The sequence below is a fragment of the Euprymna scolopes genome, chromosome 7 (genome assembly GCF_053919585.1).
Source record: "Euprymna scolopes isolate OS-2025 chromosome 7, ASM5391958v1, whole genome shotgun sequence".
Lineage (NCBI taxonomy): Eukaryota > Metazoa > Mollusca > Cephalopoda > Sepiida > Sepiolidae > Euprymna > Euprymna scolopes.
The window spans coordinates 9,998,345-10,021,606 of record NC_136488.1 but is presented as its reverse complement, the minus strand read 5'-3'; the positions used below and the strand labels follow the sequence as shown (position 1 = coordinate 10,021,606).

General features: G+C 37.6%; 1 protein-coding gene across 6 annotated transcripts in view; it reads left to right on the top strand.

Moving 5' to 3' along the window:
* The window catches only part of LOC145279605 (MIT domain-containing protein 1-like), a 155,667-nt gene that overhangs the window by 40,922 nt on the left and 91,483 nt on the right, over positions 1-23,262 (top strand). For all 6 annotated transcript variants that reach the window (XM_080130778.1, XM_080130779.1, XM_080130782.1 and 3 more), the window contains exons 7-9: positions 12,477-12,596; positions 15,048-15,128; positions 21,851-21,922. In XM_080130778.1, coding sequence (XP_079986904.1) covers positions 12,477-12,596; positions 15,048-15,128; positions 21,851-21,922 — 273 coding nt within the window. The remainder of the gene's footprint in view (positions 1-12,476; positions 12,597-15,047; positions 15,129-21,850; positions 21,923-23,262) is intronic.

The window sequence follows — 23,262 nt, the reverse complement described above, 5'->3', positions numbered from 1 at the left end:
TCCCGATTTCGAATCTCGCTAGATTCAGCCACTCTGATGAGTTGTAGATGACGAAACACGTGTCAGTAAATAATTATATTTTAAAAATAATATATATATATATATATATATATATATATATATATATATATATGTAAGGTGTTTTTTAGAGATCGTGAACTTGAAACTCTATTTTCTTTAATTGCAGATTTGGGCACTGTCGGTTAGTTTGAGTTCGGCTTAGTTTTGCAATTCATCATGAAGAGACTAACACCCAGACATCATTTGCAAACTGCAAATGATACGATCAATTTACTGAGAGAAACATTTGATGAAAAAATAATTTCACAAATTGAACCTGTCAACTTGCCACATTGTTCGTACAATTCAGCCCCATGATATTAATTTCATTGGGGATATATAAATTCCCATGTTTACCCTGATAAACCAGACACAGTAGACCACTTACATTCGACATATAATTGCGGGAATATAGTCTCATTTAATGCACAGAGTTTGTGAAAATTACGCATGTAGATTATGCTATACATACGTGAGCCGTGGCGTAACATGTCAAAAATTGTATTTAAATTATAAATACAAAAAAATGAATCTTTAGTATAGCCCACATATTTGTATGCTGAAAATATTTTTCTGTGATTTATTTTAATTTGAAGTATGTCACCTAAAAATAAACACACACACACATATATAGCATAATCACGTTGACACACCAGTTCCTGCTGGATCACTAAAGTTAAGCAACATTGAACCTGGTCAGTACTAAATGGGTGACCATTTGTTTCTTGCGGTATTTCACTTTTGAATTCAGATAAACATATCTCGGTAAAAATTTATTGATTGAAATAAGCACCATTAAAATCAACATACTTTTGCCAACGCAAAACAAATGGATTTTTTTTTTTTTTTTTTTTTTTACACAGTGATCACCACTTATCAAGGCCCGGAAGCCACTCAGGGATAAGGGTTATTGCAAGTACATCACGTTAGTGAGGAGATTTTATGAAGTGTTTAATTAGGGGGGCGGTTCATTAGGAATTTGTTAACATTAGACTTGAAGACATCCAAGTTGTAGTCCGGAGGGAAGCAGGCAGACGGAACAGAGTTCCACAGGCGTGCAGTTCTAAGAAAGAAGCTTTGCTCATGAAATCCACGTTTTGATTTAGGCACAGATATAGAGTGGGGGAAATTTATGTCAGTAACGTAAAAATGTTGCATTCTGGTGGGGATGAAGTCGATGAATGTGTTTGTTTTTTGTTTTTCATATACATGCATAACAAGGCGTGTTGCCACTTGGACATAAGGGGCTACTTTTTGAGACATGCCTAGAAAGATTAACAAGATGTTGGCTTACATTACATTTAAATAGTACAGTCAGAGAAGTAGGTAGCAGGAAGGAAATTCCAAAGTCTAGCTGTTCGAGGGAAGAAACTATGGTTGGTTGGTTGTTTTTGTTTTATGGTATATCAATCCTTTTCAGGTTACTTAATGCCGAATCCAGTGATTTTGAAGAACAATTTTTTAATAGAATATATTTGTTTTTTTAAATCGGTTTCTATTTAACCCATAGTTGGGACCCTAGCAGGTACTACCACTCCGGGTCAGAGTAGACCTAGAAGCAATGACAATTAAAGGGTGGCTCCACACTCTCACTAACCTAAAACTAAGTCGGATAATTCTCCACCTCGACAGAAGAGCTGGGAGCCGTAATGACAATCTTTGATTTGTTGGATTAAGCACATTGAAAGATATTTTGATTTTTGACGTCATAATTGTTGATGTCATAATGAGAAAAATTCAACAAAGTAACAAATCAACTCCCTTCTTTATGACGTCATATATCTGTTTCTCATTCAGCTGTCATTCAGTGTGCACAAGTTCTACATCTTACTAATAGCATATACTAAAGATCTGATGAAACAAATTGCTATATTTTGTATAAAATTTTAAAGTTTTTATTGGCGCTATAATTTAGTGACTTAAACTTTGCAGTTAGCAATTTTTTTGCAAAATGCGAATTTATAGGCGACCCCGTAAGTCGTCGAAACCTCAGGACAGACCAAAGGTAAGCAAATCCATGGAAGTGACGGGCATATTATCAAGCATTGCACTGTCATACTATTCAAAAATGAGTTATAGTATTTTTTTTTTTAATTCTTTAATTTTCATAATCTTTCAACAATTATCTTCATTATTTTAAAATAATATATATATATATATATATATATATATATATATATATATATATATTTCTGGTGATTATATTATATTGAAATGTTTTCTTCCATATTTTCCTTGAGTAGTGTTGTTACACTTCGATAATCGGCGACACACGGCGAAAACCGGCGGTTTACGTTATGTTCCGAGCAAAGCCGATTAGTTATGTCTGGTTCAACTTCTAAGTAACCATTATTCTTTTGATTATTATTCTATTATTTATTGAAATAGAAAATATAACATGAAATGAAACGAAGTTTTAAAAAATCCTCAAGTCAATCAGAATGTATTTTGGTTTCTTTAAAAACGTCCGCCATTTAATTTTTTAAAGTTGATATAAAATCATTTTTCCTTCGAAAATTTAAAACAATTTAAAAATGTTTAAACTATCGAATAGATAGTCATTTGTGGCTTTGCAATTTTTAGTAAATCTCATTTAATTAAAAGAATGAAAGTTTTGTATATATTCAATAATGAGCTTCTGAATAATGACGTTATTATTTCAACGCGGTAAAATAGATGCGCAAATACCAAATATTCATATAACTTGATTCAATAATTCTGGTCTTCTACACATCATTAGGTTTGTGCGAGCCCTTTCTAGTCTCGCACAAAAACACGCGTTTACATCTGAAGCCATTTTTCTTTTCATACACACATGCGCACACGTACACACACGTAGATATATTCATGTTCACGTACATACACCCACATTCACGTGCATACACATACGCTAACGTACACACATGTACGCACACATACGCGCACACGTACACACACATGGGCAACGTCACTTCCCCTTAAAGGAAATGCACACATGCGCAAAGAATACCGGAAACAACTACAAAAGCAAGAGACCTGAGTTGTTCCCCCCTTTTCGATTCGGCTCCCGACCTGGGCAGTCGACGGACCAATCGCTCTCTTTCGGGGCGCGCGCCTGCACGCCTCACGTTCCCTGCTACTATATGTGGGGCAAGGGCCAACTAACAGTACGTTAACCTTACACGCTTTCTATCTCCATGGCCTGGATTGACTCTCTCTCTCTCTCTCTCTCTCTCTCTATATATATATATATATATATATATATATATATATATATATATATATATATATATATATATATATATATATATATATACAACAATAGACTTTCCGGTAGTTGTGCATTTAACGAACCAGATGTAACTCAGCATTTGCTCGGCCTTGTCCGACGCATAAAGTCAACAGCCGGATAAAACCGAGCGTTGCCGATAAAATAAAAACAACGCTACAACAAAATAACTGTAAAATGAAATTGTAAAATATAGAAATATCCAAAAATAAATAAGTAAAAAGCAAAAACCTACCGTTCATTTGTTTTTTTTTAATTATTATTAGTATTATTGTTTGAAATTGTTTTTTGTTTGCAAAATAAATACATATAAAACAATTTCTTAAACAAATAATAGTAATTTTTTTTAATGAAACGTTTTTTTTTTCAACTATTTACGTAAAATGACCAACAAAAATGATATTTGTAGGATCAATTTTTTTAACAAATAATAGTGAGTAATTGTTTTTTTATGAAACTTTTTTTTTTTTCAACTATTTACGTATAAAAAAAGAAATAAAATCGTAAGAAAAAGGAAAGGAACAAAACTTTTTTTTTTACAGGATCTAAAAAATTAAGGCTGTGGTGGTTGTTCACCATTAAATGGTGATACCCGTCTCCTCCCACTTTGCTCCAACAGTCTGATATGACCGTGCGTGGTCCCCGGCAGAATGTATTTTCTTATTAGTGGAAGGAGGGTTTCGGCATTCCTATTTGCTACGTTAGCCAAAAAAAAAAAAAAAAAAAAATCTCCTTTTCGGCGGGGTCGGCGTATCCACCGAGGACCCAGACTGGTATTAGACGTCTGCCGACGTTGTGTTTCCGGCGGTTGAAGAAGACAGACTCGTCGATTTCGACCGTATGGCCTGCTGCTGGGCCTCCTATCTGCCAGGGATTCCTGAAAAAGTAATCCCGGTATATTATATCTCGCAGGAAATTCTTCCAGTCCACAATTGTGTGGCGTGATCGCAACCCACATTCGCGCTGGAGGTTTCTAGTCGCCGCCATCTCGAACGCCCATATCGAAATTCTCTCGTCTGCTGCTCGACGCGCGCACGCGCGTCAAGTTGAAACTAAGCGCGTAGTGTTTTTTTTTTTGTTTTTTTTTTTTTTATTACATTTTCACCCCAAACAAGGCACATTGCCACTTTGGTGTAGGTGGCTACTATCAGGGGAAACATCTACTGGGGTACTATGTAGGGATTTTGATTAGCTGATGACCATGTTTCGTCAGACAGCAGCAAAACCCGAGTTGTTGACGTCATGCGTCGGACAAAGCCGAGCAAATTCTGAGTTACGTCTGGTTCGTTAAATGCACAAGTACAGACTTTCCTTCTCACCAGTTATCAGCAAGAGACGCACGCCAAACTAAACACGTGCTGCACCCTTTTCTTTCATAAATTCTGGTTCGTTTATCTTTCTCAATTCAATTCATTTTTCCTATTTTGTACGACTGGGGGATATATATATATATATAATATATCCACCAATCCACAACAAATTGATGACACCCGAACGTGAGATGAACACGCATTTCCTTCTCTATCACAAGTCCCGCTACAAATTGGTGACACCCGAACGTGAGATGAACACGCATTTCCTTCCATACCACAAGTCACGCTACAAATTGGTGACACCCGAACGTGAGATGAACATGCATTTCCTTCTATACCACAAGTCACGCTACAAATTGGTGACACCCGAACGTGAAATGAACACGCATTTCCTTCTATATCACAAGTCCCGCTACAAATTGGTGACATCCGAACGTGAGATGAACACGCATTTCCTTCTATACCACCAGTCCCGCAACAGGTTTTTTTCTTTCTGATCGATGATTGCAAGTAACTCTGGATTGTGTCTATTCATTATCTTTTTCTATCAATGCAGATATTCCTCAAGGCTCTATTTCTTAAACCACCATTGTGCTGTGTGTTCAGTACTGGTTCCTGGGCCAAACGCTTTGTTGATATCGTGAGCTGTTTCAGCAGCTTTTCGAACTGGCTTGAATTGGATTAAGAAAAATGTGCGAATTTGTCTTTTTTCCATCTTGTATTCAACGTTCTGAAAAGCAGACGTAATTGTTTTAAAATGTTGCAATTAAAACGATTAAATAGAGCGAAAAACGTTTTTTTTTTTTAAATGATATATAAAGTAAAGGTATTATAACGATTTGAAAATACATCGTTTAAAATCAAAATTAAAATTTCCGCAATAACTTTGTTCTCGACCTAATCGCTCAAAATATCCAAGGGGCTCAGTCATCTTATTATAACGAGTAAGTTGTGTTTGGGGAGAAGTATCAGAACTCCTGAGGAGGTACTCTGGGCCCACAAAAATAGCATGAACAGACCCATTGGCATTTCTCTGAAAGAGAAATCTATAATAATCATCTTCAAAATGAGAAAGTAATGCATATTCTAAAACTAAGTCGGATAATTCCCCACTTTGACAAAAGAGATGGGAGCCGTAATAACAGTCTCTGATCTGTTGAATTAAGCGCCTTGAAAGACATTTTGATTTTTGACGTCATGATTATTGATGTCATAATGAGAAAAATTCAACAAAGAAACAAATCAACTCCCTGCTTTATGACGTCATCTATCTGTTTCTCGCTCATTCAGCTGTCATTCCAGTGTGCACAAGTTTTATATCTTACTAATGGCATGTACTAAAGATCTGATGAAACAAATTGCTATATTTTATATCAATTTTTAGGATAAAAATTTATAGTAATGTTATGTAATGAATGGCTGGAACCATCATACATAACTGAAAAGAAAAAACTTTAATAAAAGATTTAAAAGAGTGGGCATCGAATAATCGATTGTCTACCGGTTGAAAAGAGGAAGGGCTTACGTCATAAACAGAGAAATCGGACGACGATTTTTTTGTTTACAAAACAAATAAACGTGACATTCCTCGTAAGCTCTGGAATTACAGATATTGGCATGAGTGGGTAATTCACGTGTCGCTGCGTTGAAGACAAAATCGAATGATTTTTTGAGGTCAAAACGTGACTTAAGAACACATGTATCAACCGATTGACAGGACGCGTGGAAAACAAAAACAAAGCGACAAAATGCCAATAAAAACGGTGAATCAGCAGAGCAGAGCAGATAGAGCAGAGAGAGAGGAGACACAAGGGACAGAACGTCGCTGAAGACTAGATTGTTGAAACGTCATTTTCCCTCCTCAGAGCACTGTGAGAAAACTGCTAACTGTGAACTTCAGAACCACCAAAAGAAAAAAGACGATTTGTTTTAAATTGTAACTATATTGTAAAATATAATTTTATACAAAAACAAGCACAATTGTGACTTACGTCTTTTAATGCATGTTTTTAAGTTACAGCTGATCGTTCTAAGTCGTCAACCGCTTTGTTTTCAGGTTCAACGTTGTTATGACATTTTTGACAATTGACGAGAGGCAAGATAAAGAAAAAGTGCCAGTCTAAGGTGAGATAACTCACTAGTCTTAACTCGTTGTCATCACAACCGCTTAGTAAACAAGTGAACCTACGGACGATCGACGTAACTAAAACTGCTATGTACCGCAGCCAGGGAGTCCTACGCACTATTACGATTTCCCAACCTGGGAGCCACACCATAATACAACAGTAATATCTATATAGTATAAAAAGTTATAGCAATATCTATATCGTATAAACAACAGCCGGATATAACCGAGCGTCGCCGATTAAGCAGACCAGAATTTCGCTATCAATTGGAAGAGTGTCACAACTCAAGAAACGCTTATTTGAAGAGAGTTAAAAAAAATGTTTTAAAAAGATAACTGACGAAATAATAATGAATATTACAAACCTTGCGGACCAGCTCCAGACCCCAGAGGCTGCACTAAACTTTTGCCAGCAACGGAAATTGTTGGCAGAAAAGAAAAGGTGTTTACATTTTGGCCAGGATTGTGTACTTGCAAAGAGAACAAGCCTTTCCGACGGTTACGGTTGGAGGTGTAGAAGTGTAACATGTCGTCGATGGACCTCCATTAGGATTGGGACCTTCTTTTCAAAATCCCGACTAACCATCGCATGTATAATAAAAATAATATACTTATGGGCGTTCGAGATGGCATCTACAAAAAAAATCTCCATCCCGAATGTGGGTTATGTTCTCGCCACACAATTGTGGATTGGAAAAATTTCCTGTGATATATGCAGGGACTATTTTCTTAGGAATCCCCGGCAGATTAGAGGCCCAGGCCATACGGTAGAAATCGACGAGTCCGTTTTAACCGCAGAAAACACAACGTCGGCAGACTTCTGACACCGGTCTGGGTCTTCGGTGGATACGACCCCGCCGAAAAGGAGGGTTTCTTGGTCACTGTACCAAATAGGAACGCCGAAACCCTCCTCCCACTAATAAATAAATAAAAAAGTCCTTGTTTCTGGCGAAAAAAAAATGTACAAATAATCCTTGTTCCTGTCCCCCCCCCAAATGCTTTTTATTGCCCTTTTTAGGCTTTTTCCATTTATTTGACATAAAGCGTTGCAAAAAAAAAAATATTAACATTTACGTGTTTAAGACATGGACAATGTTTTTTTACGTTAAAAATTAAAAAAAAAAAAAAACAGTTCAGACAAAAAAAAGTTTCCTATTTTTTAACAAAAAAAAACTTAATTTATTTTGAAAACAGAAAACAATTTCAAACAATATTAATAAAAAAAATACATAAATGAACGGTAGGTTTTTGCTTTTTACTTATTTAATTTTTTATGTTTCTACATTTTACAATTTCATTTTACAGTTATTTTGTTGTAGCGTTGTTTTTATTTTATCGCCAATGCTCGGTTTTATCCGGCTGTTGACGTCATGCGCCAGACAAAGCCGAGCAAATGCTGAGTTACATCTGGTTCGTTAAATGCACAAGTACCTATATATATATATATATATATATATATATATATATATATATATATATATATATATATATATATATATATATATATGTATACATACATATATATAGGAAATTTATTACTGTGAGTCCAGAATGAGTTTACATATTGTTTCAGCTAGAGGAAGATCCTCAAAGAGAGGAAATATCCAACTAGCATCGTCAGAATTCATAGATGGACTAGCTGAAACAATATGTAAACTCATTCTGGACTCACAGTAATAAATTTCCTATATACTGCTCTGGCTACACATTGAGCACTCTAGTCCGGTTTTTTCACCACTGGTATATATATATATATATATATATATATATATATATATATATATATATATATATATATATATATATATATATGGTGATTTTATTACATTGAAATGTTTTCTTCTTTATTTTCCTTGGGTAGCGTTGTTACGGCGAAAACCGGCGGTTTACGTCATGTTCCGAGCAAAGCCGATTAGTTATGTCCAGTTCAACTTCTACACAAGTACCAATCATGCTTTTGATTATTATTCTATTATTTATTGAAATAGAAAATACGATAACATGAAATGAAACGAAGTTTTTAAAAATCCTATTTAAAAAAATTTTTACGCAATCAAGTCCATCAGAATCTATTTTGGTTTCATTAAAAACAAGTCCGCCATTTAATTTTTTATTAGTGGTACAAATTGAGTAGAATTTGCTTATTTAAAGGGTTAGCTCAACACGAACTTGTTTACATTGGACTTGAAGACGACCATGCTGTAGTTAGCTAGAAAGCAGACCAGTGGAAGAGCTCCACAGACAGACAGTTTTAGAAAAGAATCTTTGTTCATGGAATCTGTTTATAGAATCTTATATTTAGGCATAAATAGAGAGAGGGGGAAAATTTGTTGGTAGTGGCTGAAGCAAGACAAGAGTTTGCTGGCATTTACACTTCTCTTTCCTCATTGCCCTCTTTCTTTTCTTTTTGGTTTTACTACTTGCCTCTTTTATTCCACTTTGATTATGGATTGAAGCTCAGACGAGCAGTTGCCATAAAAATAGCGTTAGATCAGAGACAGGCTTGCAACATCTCTTCTCTGGGAAAGAGAAGAAAATGGCATCATCTACTGGGTTTTGAAGCTAGTTTTGAACTTTGTCAAGGCAGGAAAGGATGCTCCGAGCAGCTCCCCCTCCCTCCCTATATAGCAACAGTACTCCATTTTACGTCGTATTTGGCTCATATACAGGTAGAGGATTGCATTGTGAGTAAGATCCATATGATTTTTATGAAGTACTAAACTGCAGATGGCACATGTTAAAATTTAAGATCAACCTTAGTTTACAATTTCCAATCGTTTAAAGGGAGTTACTCTTGCACATTTTCAAAGCAATAAAAAAAATTAATTTCAGGCGTTGAAGCATCGCTTTTTATGGGAAAATACTGTTTAAACAAAGTAATGAATTGATAAGTGCAATTCGGATGCTACTCTGTCGATAAAACCAGTTAACATGCTGCTTTATTAAGTGGTTGTATAGATACAAGTTATGCTAAATGCGAAGTATGCCCAAATTTGGCAGTTGCCCTAGAAAATATATGAAGTCCTCAAACTGGTTTTGGCTGATCGTGAATTGAAATTATGTAAGATAGAAGAGTTGAAGATATAATTAGCATATTCACTATTTTGCACGAACATTTGTCAATGAGAAAGCGGGTTGAAAATGGGTGCTGCATTTGCTCGCAGTTGATCAAATATGATTCATTGTTTGCAATTGATTTAACATAATAAAAATAAGTTTTTGCATCAATATGTGTCAGTTGATCCACACTTTACTCTGGGGTCAAATCGGCAGTCAATTGAGTGGTCAGCAGTAGATAAAAGCCATCCAAAGTGAACGAAGACGTAAACATCTGCAGACAATGTTTTAGTCTCCATATTTTAGGGAGCAAAATATTTTGTTCGTCGATTATTATAGTTTTATTGGCGTGTTTGAGTGAAAATATTGTCTAAAAGCGGCCATAAATGATGAAGAAAAAGTTATCATTCTCCACGATAATGCATTGTGTTACAAATTAAAAAAAGGATCTTGGGTTTACTTTCGGCAGTCGCATAACTCTCGCTTCTCTTATTTTGTCCTTTAGTTCTCACATTCCAGGGGCGATGTTTCTGACAAAGAGGGATGAATTGCTGTTTACAGAGTCAGGATCTATTCCATCTAACACTTGTACACTTGTACATACACGATGTCTTCTTAATGTTAAAGGCAAATCTATTTCTAATTCTACGCTTATTTATTCAGAATAGAGCCAAACTTAATTTAAATAATTTTATTAATTAATTATCACAGGATACTACCCTCTCTACTGTAAGGGCTCGGATAAATTTATTACACAAGCTTGGAGTCTATATTCAAAGCACCTTCCCCTTAACTAGAGAGCTATGTCTGAGATCGGATGACCAGATCTTTATGTGTTTTCGACTAGCCTTCCATCACTGTGTTAGTTACTTATATTTTCTCTAGTGTTCTCCCTCAAACCAGCAATGTAACCTAATCGATTCCATCTCTGATAGTATAGATGCAGCAGCAGCACTCTCCTTAGATTGTAACGTTCAAATACACATAAAAATTCACTTCTAGACCTATTCCTTACTACAGTACCTGAGGATTGTGTAACTAATTTCCACAGTCCACTCAGAAACACAGAACACCTAGTGGTATCAGTAGACATTCCATTCAAATCCCAAACTCAAGGTGAGGAGTCTTTGCTCAAAACGGCAAGGAACTACAAAAGGGCTGACTGGGAAGCTATCAGAGAATATATCAGAGATGCCTCATGGACCAATGTCTTCTCTCTCCTTGCTGAACAGTGTGCCAATGAGACAACTGAATGGCGCAATTCGGACATTAAAGCACATGTCCCTGAACAGAAGTATTATAGCAAACCCTACTCAACCCCATGATTCACTACAGATTGTGCAGCTGCCATTGCACAAAGACAGCATGTACTCTGCCGGTTCGTACGTCAAAAGTCAAATACTAATAGGCAAAATTTTATAGATGCTAGAAATCATTGTAAGAGAGAAATAGCCACATCCAAAAGAAGACATGTTGAAATAACCAGGGAACGCATAGAATCGCAAAAGATAGGAACTCGTGATTTCTGGAAAATTTTTAATAGTACAGTGAATAAAGGGCAATCAATAATTCCCCCACTATGCAGAAACAAGAAGGTTGCATGCACAGCAACTGAAAAGGTGGAACTGCTTGCTCAGTGATTTGCCTCCAACTCCACCCAACATCCATCAAACAACTCTCTGCCCAAATTTCCTTATACAGACAGAAGCTACAATTGATAAGCTGACCGACTTAGCAACAAAATCACATCCCTTCACTGCTGAGGTACCCAAATGTGAGAAAGTTTTCTACTTTAATGGCTTCTTCCCTAGAACCGCTAGACTTTGGAATTCCCCTTCTGCGACCTGCTTCCCTATACTGTACTGACATGCAGAAGTTCAAACACAATGTAAACCAACATATTAATCTTTCTTAAGTATGGTTCCAATTAGTAGCCCCTTACGTCCAAGTGGCAATATGCCTTGTTTGGGGTGACGGTGAGTGAAAAAAAAAATGAATAGAAAGTGATAACATACCATGAACATAAAATTAATATATATATGCTAATTTTATGTTCCTAGTATGTTATCACCTTCTATCCTGCTTTTTAATAAATAAGATCTCCCGATCACCGAAGAAAAACGAAGAAGCAATGTAAAAAAAATTTTTTTTAATAAATTAAAAGATCTGATGTCGTTGTACGTGAAATTAAAATATACCTTCTTGGTCTTTTGGCTAGGATCCAAGGATAGTATCTGTTCTGTCTAAAGATGGTATAATGATATCGTGAGGTTTCCATTATTGTCCCGCGTTGATACAATGAAAATATGTCACAGACTCCTGTAAGTATATAGAGATTAATCGTAATAGCCAGATATATTGTGACGCTATATTAACAAGATTACTTAGATAAATATTTTACAGTTTTTAACAAAAGGGCGACAATAATATCGTAGGGTTTTCATTCATGCTGAACGTCCACAGACTGCCCAGCAGCAATATATGAAATTATAATAATTGATGCAACTGTGTTTTAAATAAAACTGTTTAATAAAACAGCTGTTTTCTTTTCTACAAACAGTTTTTTTGTTGTTGTTTTTTGTTTGTTTTTGTTTTTCATTTCAATCAATTGAAACGTAACATTTGATGCGGTTTTTGTTTTGTCTTTTTATAGACACTACTTTCTTATATGCTCGACTGTTTTCTGCCAGAGTGGTTGGCGGATTTAATTGGAGACCAGTCGTCAGAAACTGCCACCTGTCAAAAGTGTGGAAGAAAGAATTGCAATTTTTCGGTAAACCATCTGCAGAATTTATATCAACTTATTTTCTTTTTTCTTTTTGTTTTTTCGCATTACATCTTATCGACGATTTTTGTCTCATTAATACTTTCAATTTTTTCATTTAAACTACAAAATTTTCCAGTCCACTCAGAAACACACGAAGGAGATTTCATAAATCTTTTTCCTTCTTCGTGATTAAACAAAAAAAAAAACATGTCTCAATTATAGTTTTAAAAAAATCGAAAATTTGGTACGTTTCATATTTTAGCAGAAATATTGGAAACCTCAAAAAGTTTCATCATATGTTTGCTGAATAGGCGGATCAAGAATAAAGCGTTATTTCGAATGACGAAGGTGGAGACGCGCTGAAACAGTCAATTTAATTTGTTACATATTAGGGACCATGCGTCAGTAGCGATTACGTCAGCTAGTATGGATTTTTTTGATGGTCACACTGAGTCCATGATAATCTAAATTTGTAAAACAGAATCGTTACCAGGGTTGAATGAAAATGGGTGACGTAAAGTTGAAGCAGTAAGCAACAGGTCACACGGTAGACAAAACAGAGTCGAACGATGACGAATGACGTCACGTTTTTCGAGCTGAGAGAAAATTTAGTTTTTTAAATCAGTCTCTAAAACCCATACGAAGAAGACACGATTAATAATGTAGAATAATCTAAGAAGAATGTTATCTCGTGTCTATGTCCGTCTGCGCCATTCATTTCGTTCCGTTAGAAAGTTAAGAAGTAAACAATTAATGAATATCACATTAATCTCTCTCCTGGCTCGATTTTCTCCAAATAAAATCATTTATGAAAACCTTCAGCGAACGTCTAATAGTGTCCTCCTTCTTCATGAGAAGAATCTTGTCTACAGAAACCATTAGATGAAACAACGGTGGCATTATTAGCGACTATAACAGAACTGAAAAAGAGACCACGTATAGGCACACGTACGTATGTAATAACGACTTTAATTTTTGTTATTGGAGATGTTACAAGCTCGCTATCGTTTAGAGTAGACACAATATCGATAAACTTCATTTAAGAACTTCACCGTGTTGGTGCCAATTAATTAGCAGTGATTGGTTAGACTACAAATAAGTCACAACGTTCAACAGATTCTGATCATTTGCGGTCCTTCGCTGATGCTGTTGTATTGCTAGGATCTGTCACCGATTCGGTTATTGAAGATGGTATAAACATGTCGGTGTAAGTCACATTCAATATTAATGACTGTTTGAGAAAGGAAACATACTACACCCAACAAGTAACGTGCCATTAACTCTTGCAAGATTGATCACTTCAAGAATTGATGAGGCGATGGCGATATCTAGGCCCGTTGGATAACATTATGGAAGGCATTGTAACGAAAGAATCTGACGGTACATATCCTACACGATTGTGTCTGGAATATTTAAACGTCAACCAATTGATGATATCTGAACTTGTGGATGCTGCTCAATCTCGAAGTCGTGCGCAGAGGGATGGCGTATCTGAAGCTATCGTCGTTGATAAAGTTCTTGACGGCCTGTGAATGCAGTGTTGAGTTTGCAGTTTTGAAAGCATGCCAGACGGTATTGGTCGTAGGATGATCTTAAAAATTCAACTCAAGTCTTCATCCTGGTCGTGTTCTATCTCTCCTGTTTCCGCTTCTACTCTTGAATAATAATGAAGAATTTTGTTGAAGTGTTCTTAACTTTTCATTTAAGAGAAACACGGTGAACTTTTGAATGGATAGAGAGATTTATGCATTCAAAAACAATTCTGAAGAAAGAATAATACTGAGTAAGCGTCGCTTATGTTGAGGCGAACTGTCGTGGATTTCAGTTTAGTTGATGTTACACTGATTTAAGCTGAAACTATTCCGTGTAAACTGATAGAAGAACCGAAACTAATAGTGTCGTTTAGTTCACTAATGGAGAAAACTCCCACGGTAGATCAGAAACAATTTATTCCACGCTGAAACTCTTCGATATTTGATAATTTCAGATTTATTTGAGTTTACCATCAATCGACATTAGTGAGAGTTGGAAATATCCATTCGATGTGGTTGAACGTTGGTCGATAATGGCGTCGTCGAGATACTAAATGCTAACCGATAACAAAGAAAACTTAAAATCGTTGACCACTAAAGATAAAACAGGGGAATTGCATTGCATTGCTGAACACCTGAAATCGACATCATAGAACTGTTTACACATAACTGTATGCAGTGTTAACAATGGATGCTAGGGGAGCACGGTGGCACACATTTAAACAGTAATCACCACGCATCGCGTTAGAGATGGTTATCATGCACAATTTAATAAATAAGTTATCATTCTTGCAATAATTGAATAATCTTCTGGTAGCATGAGCCACTGTTTCGCATCAAATCGGAACATCGATGCATAGTGGTTTCCTTTCTAAAGCTACGTGATATTTTTTTACAAAAATATGTTTTTCTTTCATCCTTTTAGGACCCGGGGCCAAGCTTTCTTCGACGAGAACAGGCATATGTTAATTACCACCCGAACTCCCTCGAAGCACAAAATTCTCAGGTTAGTTTATCATTACGGTCTTATTTAGGAACACATTTAACATAGATGTGTGTATGTGTGTTTGCGTGCGCACGCGTGTGCGTGTATGTGTTTGTGTGTATGTGTTTGTATGCGTGTGTGCATGTTTGTGTGTGTTTGCGTGTGTGAACGTGTGTGTGTGCACGTGTTTGTGTACGTGTATTCTCGCCTATTTCAATGTATGAGGTTCGCTACAACTAAGTTGTTCGGAAATCCACACAGATTATTTGTTTATAGTGGTGAAGGCTTTGTGTAGAACCAACCATTTTGGTACAAGTTAGGGCTCCTGTACTACCAGTCGGGAACAGCAGCCAGGAACTGTCAATCCGGTACTCTCGACCCTTTAGAAGAAGGTCAACCCAATCTAATCGCTCAGGCATATCTTATACTCAAGCACTCTCAAATGTTCAGTTTTAGGGGTGGGGCGTGCTGGGAATGGGGAAGAACGGCGTTCATTGCCCTAGCCAGGAAACAAGATCTACCGCTGGGTGTTTCTGTCGAATCACTGAGATAGTGTCTCTGCGCTTGACTAATAGGCAAAGAAGGAGTATGGAAGCCGGGCGATAGACAGAGCCTATCTACTCCTTAAAGACAGAGCCTATCTACTCCTTAAAAGACAGAGCCTATCTACTCCTTAAAAAAAAAATATGACGACAGTACAATCTAAAAATAAGCTTAAACCAGGATTAGGGACAAACAAATTCAACTTGCCTCCTCCCTTGAGGCTCTCATTCACAAATATCCGTGGGCTTAGAACTAACTTAGCTGATGTTGAAGCATTTCTCTTAACAAATACCCCGGATATCTTAGCACTAAGTGAGACTAACCTACACTCCTCCATTCCCTCTAACCACTTTAACATGCCTGGATATCTCCCACTCTGCCGTAAGGACTCTGACAGACATATGCACGGACTTGGAGTTTACATTCGTAATACCCTTCCCTTGACTAGAGAAACAAACCTAGAAACAGATGATCAAGCCTTTATGTGCTTTAGACTAAACATGCAACACAATATTAGCTACTATTATTTTCTCTACCGCTCTCCCTCGACTCAGGACTGCTCCATAATAAACAAAGTATCTGACAGCATAGACACGGCACTGTCCCTCGACACTAGCGCACAAATACATGTGTTTGGTGACTTTAATGTCCACCACAAAAACTGGCTTGGATTCTCTACTCACACAGATACAGCGGGCAGCACAACCCATAGCTTCGCTATATCTCACTTCCTATCACAAATTGTTACGTTTCCAACCCGTTTCCCTGACCAGGAAGAACAACACGCATCACTTCTAGATCTGTTTTTGACCACAGTTCCCGATGACTGCATAACGAAGGCCCACAGCCCACTCGGGAACGCTGATCATGCAGTGATAATGGTTGAAATCGCCCTAAACTCCAGACCCAAAACTGAAGAGCCAGTGCTCAAAACAACGAGATATTATAATAAGGCTGACTGGGAAGCCATCAGGGAACTAATTAGAGATGCTCCATGGAAAAATATTTTCTCTCTCCCTGCTGAACAATGTGCAAACGAGACCACTGACTGGTTCAAAACTGCAATCGAAGCGCATGTTCCCATGCGGAAATTTTATAGTAAGCCCCACTCTCCCCAATGGTTTACGTCGACTTGTGCAACTGCCATTGCTCAAAAGCAGCATGCATACCGTAGGTTTAACCGACATAAGTCCAGTTCAAACAGACTGAAGTATATAGAAGCTAGAAATAACGTTAAGAAAGAAATAGCGACAGCTAAGAGAGAATTTACGGAAACCACTAAAAAGCGCATCGAAGCACAAAAACTGGGAACTCGAGACTTCTGGAAAATCTACAACAGTGTAGTAAATAATGGGCAATCAACAATTCCCCCACTAACCAACAATCACGAGGTTGTCTCCTCAGCAACCGACAAGGCTAACATGCTTGCCAGTCGGTTTGCCTCAAACTCCACACTGGACCCTTCCAACCACCCCCTACCTGACTTTCCTATGCGGACAGACGCCACACTAGACGATCTGCTCAGGTGTATGCTATCATAAAAAACCTTGACACCTCAAAAGCATGTGGACCCGATCTTATCCCAGCTGTGCTATTAAAAAAGTGCTCAGCCGAAGTAGCTCCAGTTCTCTCCAAACTCTACAACAAATGCCTTACTGAAGCTTGCTTTCCGGGCTGTTGGAAAACTGCTTCTGTTGTACCAGTATTCAAGAATTCTGGCGAAAGGACAGACCCATCAAATTATCGCCCCATTAGCCTCCTCCCACTTTTTGCCAAAATATTTGAGACCATAATTAACCATGCTCTAGTCCATCATCTTACAGATGCTAAACTACTGACTGACAAACAATATGGATTTAGACAAGCCCGTTCCACAGCAGACATCCTCACTGTGATCTCTGAACGTATATACCATTCACTGGACAAAGCGGGGGAGGGCAGAGCGGTAGCTCTAGATATATCTAAGGCTTTTGACAGGGTATGGCATGAGGGTCTCCTCAGTAAAATCAGATCATACGGTATCACTGGTAGAATACTGAACATAATTAAATCCTTCTTAGATAAGAGAAAAATCCAGGTTGTCCTCGACGGTCGTACATCTAAACAATATGATATAAATGCGGGGGTGCCCCAGGGTTCTATCCTTGGACCTCTATTGTTCCTGATATTCATAAATGACCTCCCCGACAACATTGCCTCTGAGATGGGTATGTATGCTGATGACACTACACTCTATGGCAGACACGACAGGAAGACGAATGAACACATTTCTAAAGAAATGGCAGAAACACTAGAGGAAGAACTCCAATCTGTAGTGGAATGGGGACAAAAGTGGTTGGTCGCGTTCAATGCTGCCAAGACTAAACTAGTTTCATTCAATAATTACAAGAAACCCTCCCTACCACCCATAGAAATGGCCAACGACTCTTTATCTGAGAGTCCATCTTTCAAACTCCTTGGCCTAACGTTCACAGGAAACAGGAGTTGGAACAATTACATTGAAGGCATTGCCAGGGCCGCTGCAAGAAAGGTAGGCTCTCTCTACTGTGCTAGAAAACTACTAACACCCGAAAGTATCCTGTACCTCTATAAGGCCACCATTCGCCCATGTATGGAGTATTGCTGCCACATCTGGGCTGGTGCATCTGCTACTAGTCTCTCGCTCCTTGACAAGGTTCAAAAGAGAGTCGCAAACCTGATAGGCCCTGAACTGGCATCTAAGCTTCAGCCTCTGTCCCATCGACGAAATGTTGCATCTCTCTGCCTTTTCTACAAGTATTTTAGTGGTGAATGCTCTGACGAACTGCAATCACTTGTGCCCCCACGACGTGAGCACCCTCGACAAACCCGACAGGCTGCTAAATCCCACCCCCACACTGTAGAGATCCCTAGATGTAAAAGATTTTTTTACTCCAATAGTTTCTTCCCCAGAACCGCTAGACTCTGGAATTCCATTCCAGGTCCCTGCTTCCCCAACAGTACTGACGTGCAGAAGTTCAAGTGCAACGTGAACCGACACCTTGCTGCCCAAATCCCAACATAGTACCCCAGTAGTTGCTGCCCCTTATAGTAGCCCCCTACACCAAAGTGGCAATTTGCCTTGTTTGGGGGTGAAAATGTAATAAAAAAAAAAAAAAACTGCTAATCTCAGTCGGTGCAATGGCTTTTACAAGACACGCAGGCAGTAAACCTCGGGTTTTACATCACGTCCCGGTGGCTACACGTTTAACTCTATCTAGTCGTGGGTTCTTCAAGGGTGACCAGCATTTCACTGGAAAATATCGCTCAGATGCTCGGAGCACACAAAATGTGCACGACCCTAAGTCTGTGTGGCAACACTGCTTACTTAGGCCAAATGTACGTCGCTTCGACTTCGTGCAGAGTTCTCCTCTCACAATGTCTGTGTCTTCGTCGTCTTGGTGTCAGGGTATATTTGAAATCAACTGCACCTTCAATTCGACAAACAATCAACAAATAAAGTAAAACTAATGGTCAAAAAATTATTATTCACTGAGAGTTACAAAACTCTGATCGTTCATGAGTTGTGACTCTAAATACAAATTCTCTGGGAATGGCGGCTTCCATTAGTAAAGTCGGGATAATCTCTTTACGGTGTGGATTCAGAGGCTTAAATAGAGTGAGACTTAAGTCAGGGGTTTCTCTCTGACCGTTGTGAAACCCCCAGGTAGTTGGTAGGGTGTGTCTTAAGTCAGAGGTTTCTGTTGAACTGTTGTGAAAGCCTTATGCAGTTAGCAGAGTGTATCCTCGAAGCTATTTTTGTCTTTCATTATATTGAGAATTAGGTGGGCTTAACCTTGCCTCCGATTCCCAGAATTTCATTTCACAATTCTCAGAAAATCAATCCCAAGCAGTTTTTTTAAATTCTCAACCTCTAAAAAAATGTTCCTTTTCTTTTTCTTCTTTTCTAATCTCAACAAGGAGGTTCATTGCCTTTACTCTCCACTTTTTTGTTACCTTCTACTTTTCACCATCACGTGGGAAGGTCTTTGCTGTTTTTGCTACATTTGCATAACCAAGGGTCTTTTTTCCAGGGGCCATTTCGTATTTTTTTTTTTTTTTTTTTTTACAAAGGAGCCACCATTATCAAGGCCCGGAGGCCATTCAGGATAAGGGTTAATGAGTGTACACTAGTCAATAGGACAATATCGTAGTAATCGTTAATAGTGTAAAATTGGAAATTGGATTACTTAAGGGGACGGTTCATCAGGAACTTGTTTACGTTGGATTTAAAGACCACCATATTGTAGTAAGCTGGAAAGCAGGCAAACGGAGAAGAGTTTCACAGGCGTGAAGTTCTAAGAAAGAAGCTTTGATCATGGAATATACGTTTAGGTTTAGGCACAGATAAAAAGTGGGGGAAATTATTGATAGTGGTTTCAACTAGACGAGTGTTTTCGTGAAAGATTGGCAATAGGGACCATAGATTGGAGCTCAGACGAACACTTGCCATGAAAATAACGATAAAGCAGAGGCAGGCTCGCAACTTCTTCTGTGAGAAAGGGGCTGCGGAAAAGAGAAAAGTACATCCCCCACTAGGCTCTGAAGTCTATTTTGAACTCTGCCAAGGCGAGGTAAGTGCTTTTAGCGCTCTTGCCCAGATGTGGCAGCAGTACTCTATCCTTGGATGTAATTGGCTCTTATACAGGTAGAGAATTGCATCAGCAGTGAGATATCTACTGGAGCGGTAGAACGATCCCGCCATTTTTCCAGCGACCTTGGCAACGGATTTGATGTACATACACCATCTCAGATCAGAACTAAAGGTCAGATCCAGAAGCTTGTCGAAACATGATGTCTCTCAAAGGCGAGAGCCATTCATTTTAATTGATGTCAGATGGGGATCAGATGTAAAGATAGTAGCTTGGTTTTCGATGTATTAAAATTAACCAGCCATCTCTTTCCCCATGCTATCACGTGCTCAAGATCAGAGGAGAAAGAATCAGAGAGAACGTGATCATTTACGACCTTTGAAATGGTAGTGCCATCAGCATAAATGTCTACGAATAATCCTAGGATGTGATTTGTGATTTCATTGATGTAGATCAGGAAGAGAGTTGGGCCCAGAGTGGATTCTTGAGGGACTTCAACATTAATACTGAGAGCTTCTGATTTCTACCCATCAATCACTACTTTTATGAGCCTATTAGAGAGAAATGATTAAATAATGGAGAAGACATTCCCAGCTATATCGTAGCTGGAGATATTGTGGAGTAGACTTTATGCCATGCCGTATCAAAGGCCTTTGATATGTCAAAGGCAATTGCCCTAGAAAGGAAGCCTCCTTCGAGAGATTCACTAATCCTATAAGATATAATCGTTAGCACACCTGCTGTAGATCTAGCAGAACGGAAACCATATTGCATGTCACTAAGAAAATTATTTTTGCTGAGGTGTTTGACTACTTCTCTATTTAACACAGATTCCAGCAACTTACTCATTACGCACATGAGACTTTTTGGTATGTATAGAGAGGGAGATGACCGATACCTTGAATTCTTAAATACGGGGCATACTAATGAAGTTTTCCAGGGAGTTGGGAAGTAATTCCCCTTAAGACAACGCTTAAACAGCTTTGTAAGTATGAGAGCTAGTTCTGGCTGAAGTTTTTTCAGCATTGTAATTGGAATTTTAATTAAGAAAAGAAAAGTTGCTGAACTCCTTTATTAAAAGATAAAAATATTTAAAAATGGAGTTCGGCAACTTTTTTTCTTAATTAAAACTAAATGTCATTGTAATTTTATTAAGAAATTAATCTTTAACCTTAAAAAAAATATCAATGATGAGACTCTTTAATAAAACAAGAATGAAACTTTCAAAACTGCGGCTTTTTAATGAAAATATTGTGGATTCGTTGGTTTTCTATTAATATTCGCGTAAAGTCTACATTTTATATTATTAATGTTATTAACTTTGTTACATTAAAAAAAATCGTTGCAGCTTTCTTGTTTTAATGTTTTGATTTAATAAAAAATATCGATGAATCCAGCGTCCTAAATTATGAGATGAATATGTGAACGAATCTCTTAGTAAACGAGATTTGTCTCCCTCTGAACAGTGACAAATTGTAAAACAGCGCCAAATTTTTATTGGAAAAAAAGGATTCAACAGATCTACAACCATTTTATAATTTAATGAATTGCAATAAAAAGTGTTTCCTTCTTTTCCACGTTGTTTGTTAGGTTCCATATGTTGGCCCAAATCATCAATTTCCAGAACACACTTCTGAACCGGAGGCGAAAAGATATAATCCTGTAAGTAACTGATTATATCTTCACATTTAACGTTCTGTTAAATCAAGAAAATATTTATTAGATTTTTATCACGGTAATTTTGGTTGATATCATACACATGATGTGTATGAAGATAAAGCGCATTGAAACCAACCACGTGTTTTTGGTAAGTTCATAGTAGTAACTTAAGCTGAAAAGCTATAACAAACATCAATATGAGTGCTTTGACCTTAGTTCCTGATTTCAAAAGGCGAAAAATTAAAAGATACATCTGCCTTACTTTTAATGCTAGGTTTATTTATGGTGTCTTTTACATATACTAAAAACCCTTCCCAATACTTTGCTGGTGAGGAAACTTTGTTTGTTAAAAACACTATATGTAAAAATTATTGTCCGTAGCTTGATGTCTACCACAATAAAAACATTGTTTTCCGAAACCATCGTACAAATTATTGATTTTGTTGTTGTTCCTTCTTGTGAAACGGATTTTAATGTAATTCTAATTTGATTTTTAAATTATCAATCACATTACTGAATATTAAATTAGCTCTAGGATATTTACCTATCGAGCTTATTATATTTCTAAATTACAACGAGCACTTTTTCTTTCCCTGTATTTTAATTAAACTAGTAGTTTTACTATTACATTAAAATACACTCTGCTCTTTAGACTCTTGTTCTAATCTCCTTTAAATATATATATATATATATATATATATATATATATATATATATACGAGGTGCGTGCAATAAGTAATGCCCCTGACCCACTTCCCATAGGAATACAGCAACGAAACTTGCCACAGTTATTAGTCTTTCTCTACATAGGAAATCATCCAGAGTCATGCATTTCTCCTATCGTTTGATGCAGCTTTGGAAACCGTTTTTGTAGAACACCCCAGGTTGGTCCTCCAACTACGACGTGACTTCAGAAATCAAGGCTGCATCATCTGGGAAACGCTTTTCTTTGAAAAACAACTTCATGGCTGGGAAGAGGTGAAAGTCAGAGGGTACAAGGTCAGGAGAGTAGGAAGAATGGGGTATGATTCCATAACAACATGCCCGTGCTTCTGATCTGGCGACATGCGAGTTGTGGACCGGAGTGTTGTCCTTCAGGAGAAGGGTACCTTTGCTGATCTTGCCCCGCCTCTTGATTTCGATAGCTTCACTTAATTTCCTCAAAAGTGAAGCATAATAGGCTCCTGTAATTGTGGTACCCTTTACCAAGAAATCTGTCATCACTACTCTGTCCTGGTCCCAGAAGACTGTGAGCATGACCTTGCCAGCGGAGGGCTGCTCCCTTGCCTTCTTTGGAGGTGGTGAGTCCAAGTGCTTCCACTGCATTGACTGAGCTTTGGTCT